Genomic DNA, 17085 nt, shown 5'->3' on the forward strand with positions numbered 1-17085 from the left:
TAACGTTAGCTATGTAAGAAATTGCTCTTTCGGGTTTTAAAAGCAAAGGAACAAATATTACAAAAATACATAGGAATAGACCAGTGAGGTCCTCACAGTACACAGTTCTCGTATGAGCTTCCTAGTGGGTAGTTACCCTCAAGAAGTGCCAAAGCCTGGAGTAAGTTCTGATTAGCTGCCTCTAAAAAGTTCTTCAGTTCATTTTTCACAATGACTCACAAATACTGTGCTCATCAGAGCAAACTGCCATAAAGATTAAGAAAAACACTGCTTCTATCTAACTCTATGTATTACTAGTAGTTAAAGACAGTGTATAGTCACCGTCAGACTGAGTGTAGCCACGACAGGAGTATATCCAGCTTACAATATTTTATGAAAGCCCTGTAATGTCGGACAGACCATGCTCAACAGCGTACAGCATATATTAGATCATGCTGCATTGTGCTTACTCTCCTTAATACAACTTCACTGCTGTAAATGTTTTTCACATTTTGACTAACTGATTCACTGCAAGTCATGCCATTAATTATGATGCAATTCTAGAGTCCTAGTTCACAGCTGTGAGAAGAGATTCAGTCTGAAGCTGTGCAAACCAGAGATGGTTCAGATTTAACAGTGCTAAATCAGCAGCAGAAATTGGCAGATAGGAACTGACAGTACAGGTCACACTGAACCTGGCTGTAATTTGATGTGAATGAAGAAGAGCAATGACAGCACCTGACAGCAACATGGGGTCTTTGTCAAGAGTCTTCTTGACATGATCTGACTCTCCGGTCAGTGAGCTCTCGTCAATCTTCAGATCGTTGCCCTGGATCAGGATGCCGTCAGCCGGGAGGAGATCACCTGGAAAACACCAACGTACACAGTGTAGAGTCCTTTTGCTAAATCAACATTATATTATGTGACACATTACAGTTCAAGGAAAACTAAAATGAACTGTACAGACAGTTTCAATCACTAAACTGTGAACCAGACCTTCAGTACTGTGTTGTCATACAAAAACAACATTTAGTTTGATACTTTACTTTGATGAATGAACATAAACATAACCTATTTGATGAAAGAATAAATCAACAAGATCATATTTGTTTAGTTCTTGGTCCTGAGTGGAAGAGACACAATAGCACAAAGCACTATTGTATAGTACTAGTAAAGTTTTGATATGATCATAACAGGGTAAACAAATAAACTTAAAGATGTTGTTAAATAGTGGAAAGCTCTCACCATATTTGACTTGTGCGATGTCTCCAACGACGATCTCTGAGATTTTGATCTGGTTCATTTGACCCCCTCGGATCACGGTGAACTTCTGCTCCTGCTCAATGCGATTTTGGAGGCCTCGGAACTGTTTCTCCTTGCTCCAGTCATTGAAGGCTGTCACCAACACCACACACACTACAGACAGGAGGATGGCAGCACCTTCGATCCAACCGGCCTCCGCCTCACCCTCATCTTCCACACCACCAGCTGCTTTGCCACAGTCTGAATAGAGACAACAAATTCCGTTACAGTATAGTCTTCTTCTATATGTTTGGAAGTTTTTTTTGGGAGTTTTGGCAATTTTGAAGTAACAGGGCGTATTGCAGCCATCCATAGCATAAATTATACATGTGGTGGTGTGTGTGTGTTTTCACACAGGTCATGGCAATAGACAAACAGAACCCAATTAAATATTTAACTTGTGTATTTTTGATTATTCAGGAAAATTGTGGTCTGTATGGTGCAAAGGGTAAGTGCTTTCTGTACTTAGGGATTAGGCTAAAAATCCCTCAGGAGACATTTAGTTACTGTTACGGCTGCACAGGGGGGTCACAACAGATGCTGAAAACAAGGGTTCACTTGCTTTTGTTCTTCTCAGACTTGTTAAATAAATATAAAAGCGTAATATTTTTGTTTCATTTGTTTGATTGGTTGTTGTGGGCTGTCAGGACTTGTGTGAAAAGATCAGCTGATTTTCAAAAAAAGAAAAAACAAGATGGAAGAGTCGACCGACTATTGAAAGAATGTCACAAAAGCAAAAAGCCACTTTTTGCTTTTGTGACATTCTTTCAATCAGTTTCCTAAGGTTGGTTTTCCATTAACAGGTGTATAAAGAGTGTGAAGAGTAAACAGTGAATTTGTGGAATTTCCTGCCTTTTTAATGTCTTCATCCTTAGTTGTATTGTGAAGAAATTAGCAAAAAGTGACTACTTTGAAGAATGTAAAATACCATATAAAGCCAATTTAGGTTCAGTGTCTTGCTCAAGGACACTTCGACATATGGCACACTTGGGGGATCGAACCGCTAACCCTTCGGTTCATGGACAACCCACTCTACCTACTGAGCCAAAGCCACCCTATTCCTTTAAAAAAAAAAAAATACAAGATGGAAGAGTCGACCGACTACAGTTATTCACACTCTGCAGGTAGGAGTTTTCTTTTCAGCAAAGCACTTCCAGCTTAAAATACCACATTAACACCAAGCATACATTAGACGGGCATTCTGCTAGCACTTCAGCTAACGCGTTGCCCAACCTGAGACAAACCAAGGCAAAGACAAGCAGAGAATGCTGGCTTGCAAATATTTGGCCACTCCTGCAGCCACTGTTCTTAGTTGCAGCAACATTCTAAAGAAGAAGCAGCCAGCACTCCTCTTGGACAAAGTCAACAAGTTAGTTTATCTTGGTAGCAGCTGAAAGAGGAGGAACATTAATGTGGATAAATGTTTGGTTATAAAAAGAGGCAAAAAGAAGTTATTTCAAGTTGGTGTGAGAACAAATAAACATCTGGTTAGCTAACTACAGTGCATACGAGGGCCGGAGGAGACGGAAGAAGTATGACCGTGATTATTTAAAATTTGGCCTATTTATCAAGTTCAAAATTTGTCTTTCTGAATGCAGTCTTTGTCCCAGTTTACATGCAACAGAGAAAATCGAACACCTGACAGGAACATGTTCTCCTCCTCCACACCAGGTGGCAATATGTGTCTTTTCAGCAGATTAATGAGGCCCCCTTTCTGGTTGACCTATTACATCATATAATAAACAACTAGGGTCGTTCATGCGGCAGACCGGCATTTCAAACAACAACAAGATGGATAATAGTACAGCTTTTTTAATCTCGTACATAATGCATCGCAAGATAACATGTGTGCTGTCCCTCAAGTGGTTCTTGTACCAGTTTTGTTTACCCTCTTCTTCTGCAACCGGCTTTCTTTGATGTTTTTGTTCCGGGGTCATACGCCAGCGCAGCGGTTGTTGAGCATGCACACACGCGATGTACAGTAAAAGTCCAATTAAGGCGTATACATGTCAGAGAAAATTGATTTCTAATCGCATTATCTGTCTTAGTTGGATAAGGAGAATTCTGTTATTAATTAGAGTAACGCGTTTATATGCACTTAAAACATCCAGTTAGAGTCGAATTAAGGTGTTATTTGCAAAGAGGTGGTAGTTAACGACAGTATGCAACCATGTTATTTCCACCGTCATATTGAAACTGAGCACCACAATTTAGAGACCAAGTGTGCGTGGCACATACAAGCATTAACAGTAACAGTAATAATAGTAATAATGATGTGGGGAAGAGGGCTGCTTTTGAGTTCTCTTAGGGGAGGCTCACTATCCCACACTTTGAAAACCCCTGATCCACAACAACAATTTTTAATCATTTGACAGCACTGGAAAAAACACTGAATGAAAAAATATTCAAACTTTTGGCTTGTATTGTACCACATATAACACAAGAATTAAATTACTTTTTTTGTTGTGATGAATGCTATTTGAGACACGGATTGCTTTACCATAAACAAAGCTCCTGTAAGAAAACAGGTTTATGATGAAGATGTAAGATGTCTGTAAAGGCAGTAAAACCTAATTCTTAAATCCGAGGTAATGTGTAAGCTATTTGGCAAGATAAGCCAGACAGTGGTGTAATTCAGCAGAGGCCATGGATAATCCAACAGTTGTCCTGTTCTGTGGTGAAAAAACAATAATTTAAGATTGTACACATATCTAGCATGCCTGGCAGCTCTACTACTGCCTCACTGCTACTATTACATCAACACAGACTTTTAATACAGGTTACCAAAACAGTCTGCACAGATGTAAAGCTTTCGTTTGAACAAACACAGGGACTATTAATAATAAAAAGAGCAATTTACTTTGTCTCCCAGCATCTGGTGGATGGTAGAAAGAAAGGCCTAGTGAAATGACGGCTGCCACCTCCAAGATGATGAGTGTGACATCCTGCAGTGCTTCCCACACTAACTGCACAAAGGTTTTTGGCTTTTTAGGAGGGATGGTGTTCTGTCCAAATTCCTGTTTCCTTTTATTGATGTCCTCCAAGTTTCCATCTAAACCTGCAGAGGGAGAAACAAAAACAACATTACTCCACTAAGCACAATTTCACCACTGAACTGAGTACACATTTGATCTAATATCTGTTTATTCAGGTGAATACTTCATTCTAACTCTGAAAAGAAAATAACAAGTGATTTATCAGTTGTAATTACACTAACATAAGTATTCGTTTCATGCAGCTAAATTTGATTATGTTTGAGCTTATTTGAACTTATTTGAACCTATTTACCACAGGCTGTCAAGTGTCTCCCTCTCTACATTACACATTATTGCTTGTTATACTTTGCACAGAATAATGGAAGTCTTTTCAATAAAAATGTTGCTAGACATCTTTCTTTGAAAATAACATGTTTTGAACTGACAGAAAACTATTAGTAACAGTGCTGAACATGTGAAAAAACTACCAAGTCTAGCTCACCAATAATCAGTTTCAAATAGAAGAACGGTGTGAACTGGTTCTATGGAAAATATATATTCTATTTTTTATTATTATATAACTTAAATATCTTTCATATCTATATATAACTTAAATATCTTTTATATCTGTTTCTATAGGATGAAGCTCCTAGACACCCAAGTTCCTACAGGACAGATGAAGTATCTATCGAATCTAATCTAAATTACAATGACCTTTCTTCCTGTGAGTCAATGAGGTCAGTATGAAGGCAATATACTTAAAGATGAGGTTACATCATTAAAGATTAATTAAGGCTTGTAAACTGCATCAAAATAAATTTGAACCAATGATATTATTTCCAATCATTTCACACAAGGCACATGGTGTTTGTATCTGTAGTGGTTTGGTGTTTTGTGGAAGCAGAGAGTAGAAGAGGTTTCCCCTTTGGAGCATAACATGTCAGGACATGCTCAGATCCCTTAAGAGACACTGCAGCTACTGAAGCTCAGACAGTTTGAAAAGGCTTGACCCAGGTTGACCCAGCGCTTTTTTCATGTTATCTAAAAACGAACACCATCAGGCAGATATCTGTCCCCAGCTGCCCCCGTAGAGACACACAGAGAAGCAAAGCAGCGGAATGGATTTTCCAGTGATTTCAAGCTGATGCTGACATTTTGCCTCTTTCTGTCAGCAGGAGTCAGTCACTGAAGGTGTTTACTGAGCGCGTGCAAGACGGACAGACTGAATGAATTAATGATGAGGAAGAAAATGTCAAAGGCCAGACATATGAAACACAGTCTACTAAGACTCCTAGGGCCAGATCTACTAAGATCCCAATTTGCGTGTACTAATTTGCATGTGCAGTCTCGAATTTTGTGTGTCAGCTGGAACTGTGGTGATTTACTAAGATTGATGGCATAAATGACAGCAGGTGCAAACCCCCGTATGTAAATGTGGGTTTTGCGTGCGCTATTGATGTTCACCATGAGACTGCAAGTGCAAAATGACATTTGGTGCAGTTACATCACAGATGTCAGGTGAAGAGGCAACAAAAAACACATTACGAGTCAGAGCAAAAAACATCTGAATATAATTATAAGACATGGCACTGTGACAGACTGCCAAATAACAGGGGCCCACGCAATCTTGACAGAGGCCACATTTAACTCTCAGAAAATGCGCCAATGACCAAAAACTAGAAAAAGAAAAATATTCCATATTGTAGGCCCACTTTGTTTGCAGTTAACCTGCGGTTTTGTTTATTTTTCTGGCCGCCTAATGATGCGGCCGCTCTGCTCATCTATTGATTTTTTTTCAATCAATATATAAAGTTGAGTAGAGCAGCTGCCTGATGATTGGCCGTTGAGCCGCTCAGATCTACTTTTTCAAATAATTCATAAATGTATTCGTGGAGTGGAGCCACTGAGCCGTCCGTGTGGCATTTTCCCATTTTCCCACATTGCCACTCCATCACTGACAGTATGGGAGGGCATCTGTAAGAAAGGAGAAAAACCAGCTGCTACTAAAACTTCTAAATAAAACTTTCTTCATCCAGCACACAAAAACTTGTGTGTAAACGCCGCATATTGCGTATTCATTGAGGTAAACGTACTAACCAGACGCGCAACCCTGTTAATAAATAAGTTTGTATGTTGTTTTTTTTTACGTGCACAATGAGTTTCCACATGTTTTTGTACAAGCAAACCTTTGGTAGATCTGGCCCTTAATCCACTGCCTGTGGGTCAGTATTCTAATTTTATGCTGCTCCATTATCTCAGTCTGTCTGCTCCCCCTCAGCTCATTATTGACCTAAGACGATCCCATCAAACTACAATATGATTAACATCTAAAAACATTTCTGAAGATGCTTCTAAAACAAAATGAATTGTGTCCTTTTTTAAATTAATTTCGCACTAATTCTTAATTTAATTAATTAATTAAAATTAAATATTTACAGAGTGGAACACAATGCATTAGCCTCAAACTGTCCTAAAGCTGACAAAGACAAAACCAGGTTGAACAGAGGCTGCAGGTCACAGTTAACTTTGACCAGCACACTGTCAACTGGCCCTCAAGCCAGACTAAAGTACTGTCCAGATGTAAACAAATATGCCCTTTCTTGATTTAATCATATCCATGCCAGGGGGAAGGTCCGTGTGTTAGAGGGAAATTCGTTTTGTGGTAGCTACATCGCTTCATCACCCATGCACTCACACACACATACGTATATATATTTATATACACACATACAGTATATGTGTGTGTGTGTGTCTGATATAGTGTCATGTAAGTCTCATGTAGAAGGTGGTGAACGGTGTTCATGATGGACCACAGTTTGTTCAAGGCCCTTGCCTCTGCCACTGATGGCAGTGACTTCAGCTCTGGCCCTACCACAGAGCTCACCTTCTGTATCAGTTCGTGCAGCCGCGACATTCTCTTCTTCTTGGTGCTGCTTCCCCAGCACACCACAGTGTAGAAGAGGGCACTTTAAATGTCAATGTTTATTTCATCAATAAAATGCAAAAAATGTTTAAAGAAAAGAAATGAGTGTGTGCAAAAGTACAGTCAACAACCCCTCCTGTACCTTGTGGCTTGACTGCTATAGAAGTCCGCTAAGGCTAATCCATTCTGACCTCTACGTTCCTCTACACTTTTCTCCATATCTTTAACGATTGTGGCAGGAAAACACAATTTCAGTTTCATCTGTCCAGGGCTTAGCAAGGCAAGACAGGTTTGCTCCATTGTTTTGCAGACAGTGAGGTTCTGGTGACCTTTGTGATAACACCGTCATCTGTTTATACATTAGTGAAAAGGTGCACCACACAAAACCTTCCTGCAACTCTTTTTAAGTCCTATGAGGCCAGCAGACAGTTTTTTCCTGAAATTTTGATTTCAGCAGCTCCCTTTAACTACCATAACTACCATTTATTAATGACACTTTGGATAGTGGAAATTGTAAGCTGGTCTTTTTTTTATAGCTTCCTCCTGCTGTGTAGGGATCAGATAACTATAGAACCTCAAGCAGCTACTTAGAGAAGAGACACTGAGTGTTACCACAGGGAAGAAGAGCTCGAAAAGATACCAACTATGGACGAGTCCTCAGCTGATCTAATGAAAAGAACCTACAACTCCTAATGTAGAAATAAAGCCTAACAAGTTAATGAAGTTTTGAGATTCCCTTGCACATCCAGACTATGAACACCATGGACAAATAGTTATTCATATTATAATCGATGCCTTGCCTTTCGAGTGTAGTGGCCAGCAAATTAGAGGGTACTAATAAGCACACAGTTCCTGTACACACTCGGGTGACAAAACTTACATTACTCTGTCCCTTTTGGACCCTTGCAGAACCAGTGAATACAGCATTGGGTGACTAAACACATGCATGTGGCATTTTCTATTCTTTTTTTTGTGAGATGTCATTTCCAAAAAGGGCTATGTCAATTTACAGGAAATGAAAAATATGTAATATGCTCAACAGTGCTCATAATTTTGCATACACGGGACTTCACAGTGAAAGATGACACTGCCAGTGGCTGCGCAAGAACATATCTGTGCTGTTACACTCCTGCTCACCATCGTCCTTGTTGAATTGGAAACGAACACAGAAAAAGAGCCCCTGAACCTAATTACCTTCAATGGGTGACGTCCTCAGTCTGGCACACAGTCCATTAATGTCTCCATAGGAATCCTGGATCCTAGTTATTGCTTCAGCTCCTCTTAGTTCCATGAGCGAGCGCAGCTCTTGCAGGGAGCAGCTGAATCCGGTCTCATGGTTGGCCTCAGCATGCCGGCCACGTTTGGACCCACGAAAAGAGTTATTGGCCATGTCTCTTTCCTTAGGGACTTGACAGAGGCCTTCCCAATAAACACAAACTCAGTGGTAGGCCTGAGGTGCAGATCTAGCCTGACGGGGACTCTGTGACTGCAGGGGGAAAGACAGATAAGATCATTTCAGAGGTCTAATGGAAAAACAAAAGAGTAGAACCTGGACAAGGTGAAAAGATGAAGAAATATTACAACATAAAAGAGGTGTGATTGGACAGACTGATGGTTTTTATGTTTTAACATATTCAAATTTTTACTTTTTCCTTCAAAAGATTAAATGTCAGATAGAATATGTTACTACTTAGCCTCCATTCCTGGGAGTAGTACAACAGTCACAATTTAAAAAGATTCAATTTAAGCAAAATACATAAAATATCAGTTGATCACTGTTAGGAAACAGCTGCATTGGAGAAATGTCCTCATTCACAAAAGAAACTCTGATAGACCAGATCTAACTTCCATCCCCACTCCACTCCACAACGTGTGCGCTCCTTTTGTGTGAGGAACAGAGTTTTGTGCCTGCTCATGAGTGAACTAAAAGTCTTTACATTTATTCTTCACAGGTTGCGACCTCTGTGCCTTTAGCTGTAATCTGTGTCAATCAGTCAGCACAGGCTTAATCTGAGCAAGAGAGAAGCAGTCTGTTTAAGGCTGAAGGAGATAAAGAAAAAAGTTACTGAGAGTAGAAAAGGATGAACAGAAGCCATGGGAGTTTAATTAGTAAACAAAGCTTTGCTGTTCATTATATATAACCAGAGCCTTATTAGTGATTCAACCAAATCCAATTGTTATAAACTGCATTCAGAGTAGTTTGTAAATTTTCACATTGCAGGTCACAACATAATTTGGAATTTTACTGGATAATTTCTCTGTTGATCTCTTACTAATTTAACTTACCATAACAGCAATACATGTACATACACAAAGTATTACTGTGTGAAAGAGCTGAATAAACTAAGTAGACAGTTCTCCACACTGAAGAAAAACATTCAGGTGTTTTCACATAGACACTATTCAGAACTAATCCTTTCTCATAAAAAATGCACCTTTATTACTGCTGCACTGCAAAGAAGAAAAGCTTTACTTACAGAAACTTCCCCCATCGCCTCCTGTTAGCAACAGCAGGTATTAGTGGCTGTCCGATTACTCTGAGTACCGACACACTCACAGCTCCAGAAACAGCCCATTCCCCAGCCCCAGCTCCTCACCCGGCACGATGCAAACCTGCTCCAAGCCCACAATTTACTCCCCAAACTAGCCTGTTGTTCAGAAATTCAGTTTGACCTTCAGAAAGCTCACAGTCACAAGCAGTGCTCCATCGGAGGAAAAAAACAGGAGCTGGCTAAATGATTATCTGAGGAAAGCCTCGCTTAATCTAATTAGACAATCTGTGGCTTCAGTGAGAGCCAAAGAGACTGTTGCTGCTGCTGCAGCTCCTCCTGCTGAGCAGGACACACCAGGTCCACACGCACCAGTTGAACACACCACATCTAAACCTGTTGCTGCGGGTTCTCTTGCTGCAAGGAACACATTAAGTCTACATGAAGCCACAGACTGCATCTTCAAACCCCAGGTCTACACCTGCAAAAGATGTCAACAGATGGTCAAAGTATACAACCATGAAGCAGGCCAAAGAAAACAACCTAATATCCACTTAGCATCGAGGAAAAAAAAAAAAAAACTCAGTTAGCATATCCTAGCAACCATCAAGAAACATCCCAGCTGGTTTCTGGGATGTTTCACAGGTACCGCCTATCCTATTTCCAGTGCTCTGATTACATTAGTTGTTGTTCACTATAGTTGACTTAATTTGTTACACACACAACACCCCCCACCCTGAGTAGCAGTGATATAAACTGACGTCAGCTGGTACACACACGTACACACACGTGACTCACACAAACACACACAGGTGGATTATAGCCCGTAGAGACACAGCAGGATTAACTGACTGAATGCACACACACACACACACACACACAAGGTGATGTCCCTCTTTCACGTTTGAATTATAGTATTTTTGCACTGACACAGCATAACCTTTGACCCCACACTAGCAAAGAGGACTACCACAACAGCAGTTGAATGGTTAATTCATCAGATAAGCAAGGGGACAGTTCCTGCCCTCACAAATTCACCAGTCTATTAAATGGATTGATGCTACTACAAAACCACGACTAAGCCGCTATGTGTATTTTTACACATATACATGCTTCACCATGTTATAACTTTTTATAGCTCCAATTATGGTTACATCTTTAGGTGATAAATGGTGTCCTTGAAATAAACTTGCTTGATGAATTAAATGTAAGTAAACTGGTTTGGTCGAAACTGAGCATGTGGGATCAGATAACTTGATTGTAATCTGTGTGTGCATGTGTGTGTGTTCTGCCACCCAGTGGTTAATATACATTTGTTTGCCAGTTCATTTGGTACACCAGTGAAAACAAGCATTTTTAATTATCACAATTCTTTAATGAATGAATGAATTAATACACCAGTCCTGCTCTAAATTCCTCTTCATGACTGTCCCAATGCTCAGTTCACACTAAAACGCTGTATGCTGCCACCCAGTGGTCAATATACATTCGTTTGCCAGTTCATTAGGTACACTTTTGAAAATGAGCATTTTTAATTATCACAATTCATTAATGAATGAATGAATGAATGAATATACCAGTCCTGCTCTAAATTCCTCTTCATGGCTGTCCCAATGTTCAGCTCACATTGGAACAGGATAAGAGAGAATTTTTCATTTTCACTTGGGTACCTAATGAACTGGAATGTGAGTGTGCTGTATTGTACACAGCACACACTAAAGCATGAGAGACAAGATCCATCCACTACATTTTTAGTATATTATACTATTGATATGTCTGAAAATGGCACAACAGAGAATGCTTTAACACAAAGAGAGAGAGAGAAAAAAAAAAACATCTGATCAGAACAAAATAAGTTGCCTCTGACACTTTTCTGGCTGAAAGATATTATTACACACGTACAGTTACTTTAAAATATTCATACGTGAAACAAAATACAGGCTACACAGTCATCTGTATAACCTCATAACCTCCTGTCACTTATACTGTGATTGATAGATTATGATTATATGTTGTGCTGATATTAACTCTTTTGTTTTTGCTTTACACCCATTTTGTCACAGCTGTATTGTACTTCCATCACAATCATAACACTCAATGTATTTTTTTTCAAAGTTCTTTGAAAAATCATCATTATTATTTTTTTTGAATTTGAATTCATGGTTGAATAGTTTATGATAATGTTTTCTATCAACATAACAAAAATGGTAACAAAAATACACGTTTGGGTTTACATGTCATGAATGTTAAAACGGAAATAGAATGTTGTCGACTTCCTGTAATGGGTGATCACGTGCTTCTACCAAACAGCTGATTGTGACCTCACACACCAACATGGCGGACTGGAATAGAGGTATTGGTGTTTTTGACACGTATTCAGTTCTAAATATTTGTCTGTGAACTGTTTCTACTGGTCTCATACCTAATGTTTCTGCCAAATGAATGAGTGTGTAAATAACGACAGATTACGTTAACTGCGTGTTAATGGTGTAGATATCTTGTAACTTCACTTAAAGCAAGTTATAGCTTAGCTAAGAGACTGTCTAGTTTTGTAATTTCTATCTTGCACGTTAGCTGTCCTAACGTCACATATTTCCGAAGTACTATGAATATGAAGGTTTACTCCGTCTATCAAATTATCTACCGACAAGTTCCGAAGAAGTGAGCGATAGTTAGACAATTGATGATTAATATGTGCACATTTACAGTTCACATCCGGTCTAACATTCCGAGAGAGAGTTTGTACTGTATATTGTAAGGAACGACACAGATATGCATCAGATAACGCGGTTACACTAAATCGCTGCAATTAAAACATGGTGTTTGTAGAGATACCAGAAGAAATATTAAAAGGACACAATAGTTCGACTAAATGAGTTTCTCCTACTGTGAGTTAACTTAACAAAAGATGTTTTGGTATGCATTTCCCTTTATCTAAATTTAAATCGGAAATATGTCACTTACTTTACCAGGGCAGATTGTGTAGTTCTGTCATGTAGCGATTCGATATGTCACATTAAGTATCGAAACTTAACTGTTAAACTTTTATCGTGGCTGGCACTCAACATTGGAACAAACCAGTAACTAGAGAATATCGTTAACGCAAACTGACCGTTATTTACCGTTAACTCACTTAATGTTTAGCTTCGTGTAAATCACTGAAACTAAAACATTGTCTGTGCAAAGAGGCCAAAATTACTAGCGTTATTAAAAGGACACAATAGTCCGACTCAGTGAGTTCCTCCTAATGTGAGTTCGGCATGTCACAGTGATTACTGGTATGCTGAGTGAGATCAAGAGTGTCGTACCTTCTTTTATATACAGTACAGTCTATGGTCGTGCCTGATACTCAGTGTTAAGCAGTCAACGTTGGAACAAACCAGTAACTGTCAGTAGAGAATACCGTTGCAAATGGACCGTTATTTACCGTTAACTAATTAGCTCAATGTTAAGCTTCGTGTGTTTTTAACTAAAATTCCCTCACATTTTTAACCATTGTCGACGACATTTTGGTAATGCCATTTGTGGTGTTAAGTCAGTACTTATTTTACAGATATAGCCATTTTAGTCAACAACTATCGTCAAAATTAGGTTACCATTTATTTAGCAGCAGCAATGACAGGTAACGTTTACTGGTTTCGAGGCGCAGTTTGTTTAGCCGGCAATTCCACGCCGTTTTAACTACACTCATAACTACATTTTAAATTATTCTGAAAAAAAAAGCATACAGTAATCTACATGGCCCTTTTAATTACGACGAACTACTACTTACCTTAAACGGCAGAATAACAGCGAGTTCAATTTGAAAACCTAAATTTGAGAAACCCCAGTTTTATAAGAAAAGAAAAGCCACGCCCACCATAACTAGAAACCGTTGATGGCGTCATATGATCTAAGGACATAAGGACGCTTTTTATCCAGCCTTTGGCTTCTACATTGTGCACTGGTTATTTGGCTAGATTGCTGTCAGCAATACGAAACTGATGGCATGATATTTGAAGCAAAGTAAAGCAACAAAATCTTAAGCTGATAAGCTTCTAATGCCCATCTAATTGTCAAGAAGTTGATGCTAGCAGAGCTAAACAACCACATTTCTGTGCCAATAATACACCTATTATATGTCCTGTAAGGTTATTATACACTAACCATTTTACAAAGCAACATTAGTGCCATAAGAAATGAGCTTGATAGAATAAGGCCATGTCCTGCTTGGCACACAGGAGCAAAAAACAAACACACAAAGAAACTGTCACAATTTGCAGTTCCAAGCCAGAACGTGTCCATGTAACAGTTGATAGTGAACCACTATTGCAACCTACTGCACCATAAATTCAAGTCCGACAAATAGAGATTTTATACAATTTAGTGGTGTTTAATTTATACACATTTTATGGTTGTGATTTAGCCTATCTGGTTGACTAATTATTTTTATCTCAATATCAGACATGAGGGTTAGCAAAGTTAGTAAACTGATCTAAAAGCATTTCAAATACAGATATTTTTTCGTAAATTATAAAAGACTAGTCCTCACTCTCGTAGCAGATTAGAAGGTCAGTGAATTGGCATCAGTAATTTGAGAGTTGTGCTGCTCAGAACATTAAACCATTAAATCACCATTATACCACAGTGACTGTAAACATCTTTGTCAGGTCTTCGTGTAATTTTTTAAGCCATTGTGTTTATGTGTCTCCAGGTCATGGCTCTGTGGATGACATGCTGGATGCTGAAAACAAACGCCTGGCTGAGAACCTGGCCACCAAAGTCTCCAGATTGAAATCTGTGCGTAAAAAACCCCAAAAACAAATAAATGAATAAATACAAATATTGTCAGATTATTAATTCTTATCATATTGACTGGTAGCAAGGCTCTCTGGCTGATTGACTCATAATTTAAATAGTAATACTTATCTATTATTATCTATTGACCAGTATCAACATTATTGCTCAATTGTTCTTTAATATAAAACTGTGAATAACATTTCAAGCACCATGAAGCACCACAGTACAGATAAAACAAAGTGCATTCTGGGAAGCTAACAGATACACCTACTCCCAATTACATGACTTTGACATGTTCTTACAAAGTTAGCTGGCCCATTTGAACATACAGCTGCCTTTTAAACCTTTGCAAGTTTTAGTTTGTCTGGTGCTAAGTGTCCCAAAGGCTTAAAGCAGTAAAGGATCAAATGTAAACTTTTGTGTTCTAGACTTTTTGCATCCCTGTCTCACAATCTCCTTCTATATTTTCCTTTCTGTTTGAATGTATTCTTTTATAGGATCATGTGAAGTTTAGTTGGACGTTACTCATCATTCTTTTTTCTCCTTTTATCTGACAGCTTGCTTATGATATCGACAGAGAAGCTGAGGATCAGAACGACTACCTTGACACTATGGTGCAGAAAATTCACGTTTCTTGACATTCAACATATATCCATATTGGCGAAAAAATCTGAAAATTGCTTGTACTTGTTTGCCATCAACAACAACCTGATTCTTACCAATCAGTACACCCCTGAAGCCTTGTGTGAGCTGTAGTTACTGATTAGCTACAAAAGGGTACTGTTTTATATACTCCTCCTCTCTCTTTCAGGACTCCAACTTCCTGAGTGCAACAGGCCTGTTAAGTGGCAGCGTGAAGCGTTTCTCCACCATGGTCCGATCCGGGAGAGACAACCGCCGAATCCTCTGTTATGTCTCTATGGGCCTGGTCGTAGTCTTCTTCATATTTTACTACCTGATCTCTAGGATCCAACGCTGATGTGGAAAAAAAATATCTAAACTGATGATGTTGACTGTGGTGCCGTATCTGCTGGGTTCTAATAAGCTCTGGGATTCTCACACAAAGGAGAAGACTTTGTACTCTACACCAAAGCGAGACAACCAACAGCAAGCAGCAGGGGATGTTGACTTGCCTACCGGGGGAACTATAGTGGGAGTGGTCATACAAAGACCTAGAAGTCTAAAAAAAAAAAGAAAAAGAAAAAATAATATGTCTTGATTTTCGTGTCCTCTGCTTGGCACCAGTTTTGTCCCATCGTGCAGTAGCCAGGAAGTCCAGAGTGTGGAGCCTGAATGCAAATCCAGTGGGAGTAGGCAGCTGAGTGCAGTAGATTTATGAACCTGTCAGTAAAGACAAACTTACCCAAAATATATATCATTACAAAGAAGCATTTGCTACTTGATTGTCTGTTTACACTGCAAAGCTGTGTTCTTTGTGTTGATCCTTGTTATTGACTCATACAGTTAAGGACAGAGGAAGAGAAGGAATGACTGGTGGAAGAGCAAAAAAAGGTTGAGGGAAAAGTTTTCTAACTTTTGACAAAATTTTTGTTGTAATGTAAAAAAAAAAAAAGGTTTAGTTAAGGCCTTTTATCCTAAAATTTATAGGCTCAAAGAAAATGAATCCCTCAATAATTTTGTTGTGTTAGGCCATTACCTTTGAGACATTTTATTTGTGCTTAAGAATGTGTTGTCATTGAAAAAAAATCTTCCAGATTCACTGTTTTTGTCTCGTTGACGCCTCTCCCTCTCTTCATTCACTTTCTAGTTGTATCACCTTTCTCTTGTTCATTCAGCATAGAAGGAGGGGTGAAGTTTGAATGTGGTATTTTCAGTCAACAAATAGCACAGAGTACATACAATCATCAGTGTAATTCCATGTTACATTGCTGCCAAAGCTGACAAGCTTTTTTTAAATATCAAATTAAAACTGCAAAAATGTTAACTGCATATAATAGCTACTGCCTGTCAAGCTATATTTTCATATAAGTTTATAAAAACTTTCAAAATTACTGTTTTTAGTTTTGTTAATTTAGATTACTGAGCTGTTTTTGTTCACTGTCTGTTGGCACTTCAGGATTTTTTCTTCTAACAATTAATATTAAATGTTGGGACCTGTCCTCTCCTGTTTTATAATTTTCTGTTTATTATATTTTTATTTTTTTATTCAATATTTAGCCACTGAAAGACAGTTGGAGATTAAAGAGTGTTAAAACTGTTCCCTTCCTTGGTGTGTTGACATTCCAGCAGAATGCTAATCACTGATAGCACGATGGACCCTGAATATTGGTACTAATATTAATATTATTAATGTGCAATAAAGGCTTGTAGTTGGGGAATGTGTTGAGGATAATACCTCCTTTTTAAAAGACTACAATCTTGGTATGATATAGATTTTAGGAAGGTGTCAATCTTATTGTCTTATTTTAATGATCATTGTATGACAATATTTTATTTTGATAACCAAATGCAAATAAATCAGAATTCAATAAAAATATAAATAAATACAAAAAATATTAGCGTATTTTTTGTTTGTGACGTGTCAAATGGAAAATAAATCAAATGAAATTGTTTAAACAATAAATAGTGATAGTTAATGCTCTGCCTAGGTGTTAAGGTAATTTGTATTTGTTATTAA

The 17085-nt window shown here is 38.5% G+C and overlaps 2 protein-coding genes across 3 annotated transcripts in view; one reads left to right on the forward strand and one right to left on the reverse strand.

The window, feature by feature from the left end:
* The window catches only part of LOC125014460 (plasma membrane calcium-transporting ATPase 1-like), a 27724-nt gene extending 14234 nt beyond the window's left edge, over positions 1 to 13490 (reverse strand). Inside the window, exons 1-5 of one of the 2 annotated variants that reach the window (XM_047595531.1) lie at positions 13441 to 13490; positions 8374 to 8665; positions 4142 to 4339; positions 1225 to 1482; positions 718 to 843 (exon numbers count right to left, since the gene is read on the reverse strand). In XM_047595531.1, coding sequence (XP_047451487.1) covers positions 718 to 843; positions 1225 to 1482; positions 4142 to 4339; positions 8374 to 8569 — 778 coding nt within the window. In that variant the 5' untranslated portion in view covers positions 8570 to 8665; positions 13441 to 13490. Of the gene's footprint in view, positions 1 to 717; positions 844 to 1224; positions 1483 to 4141; positions 4340 to 8373; positions 8666 to 9656; positions 9901 to 13440 lie in introns of those variants that run through there. The other variant, XM_047595530.1, reaches the window with a different exon arrangement.
* On the forward strand, positions 11948 to 16786 carry bet1l (Bet1 golgi vesicular membrane trafficking protein-like). Its single transcript, XM_047595537.1, has 4 exons — positions 11948 to 12021; positions 14362 to 14447; positions 15005 to 15061; positions 15259 to 16786. Exons 1-4 carry the CDS (start codon positions 12003 to 12005, stop codon positions 15424 to 15426), a joined length of 330 nt encoding a protein of 109 aa, XP_047451493.1. The 5' UTR covers positions 11948 to 12002; the 3' UTR covers positions 15427 to 16786.
* The last annotated feature ends 299 nt before the right edge of the window (positions 16787 to 17085 follow it).

This window comes from Mugil cephalus, chromosome 10, assembly GCF_022458985.1.
Source record: "Mugil cephalus isolate CIBA_MC_2020 chromosome 10, CIBA_Mcephalus_1.1, whole genome shotgun sequence".
NCBI lineage: Eukaryota > Metazoa > Chordata > Actinopteri > Mugiliformes > Mugilidae > Mugil > Mugil cephalus.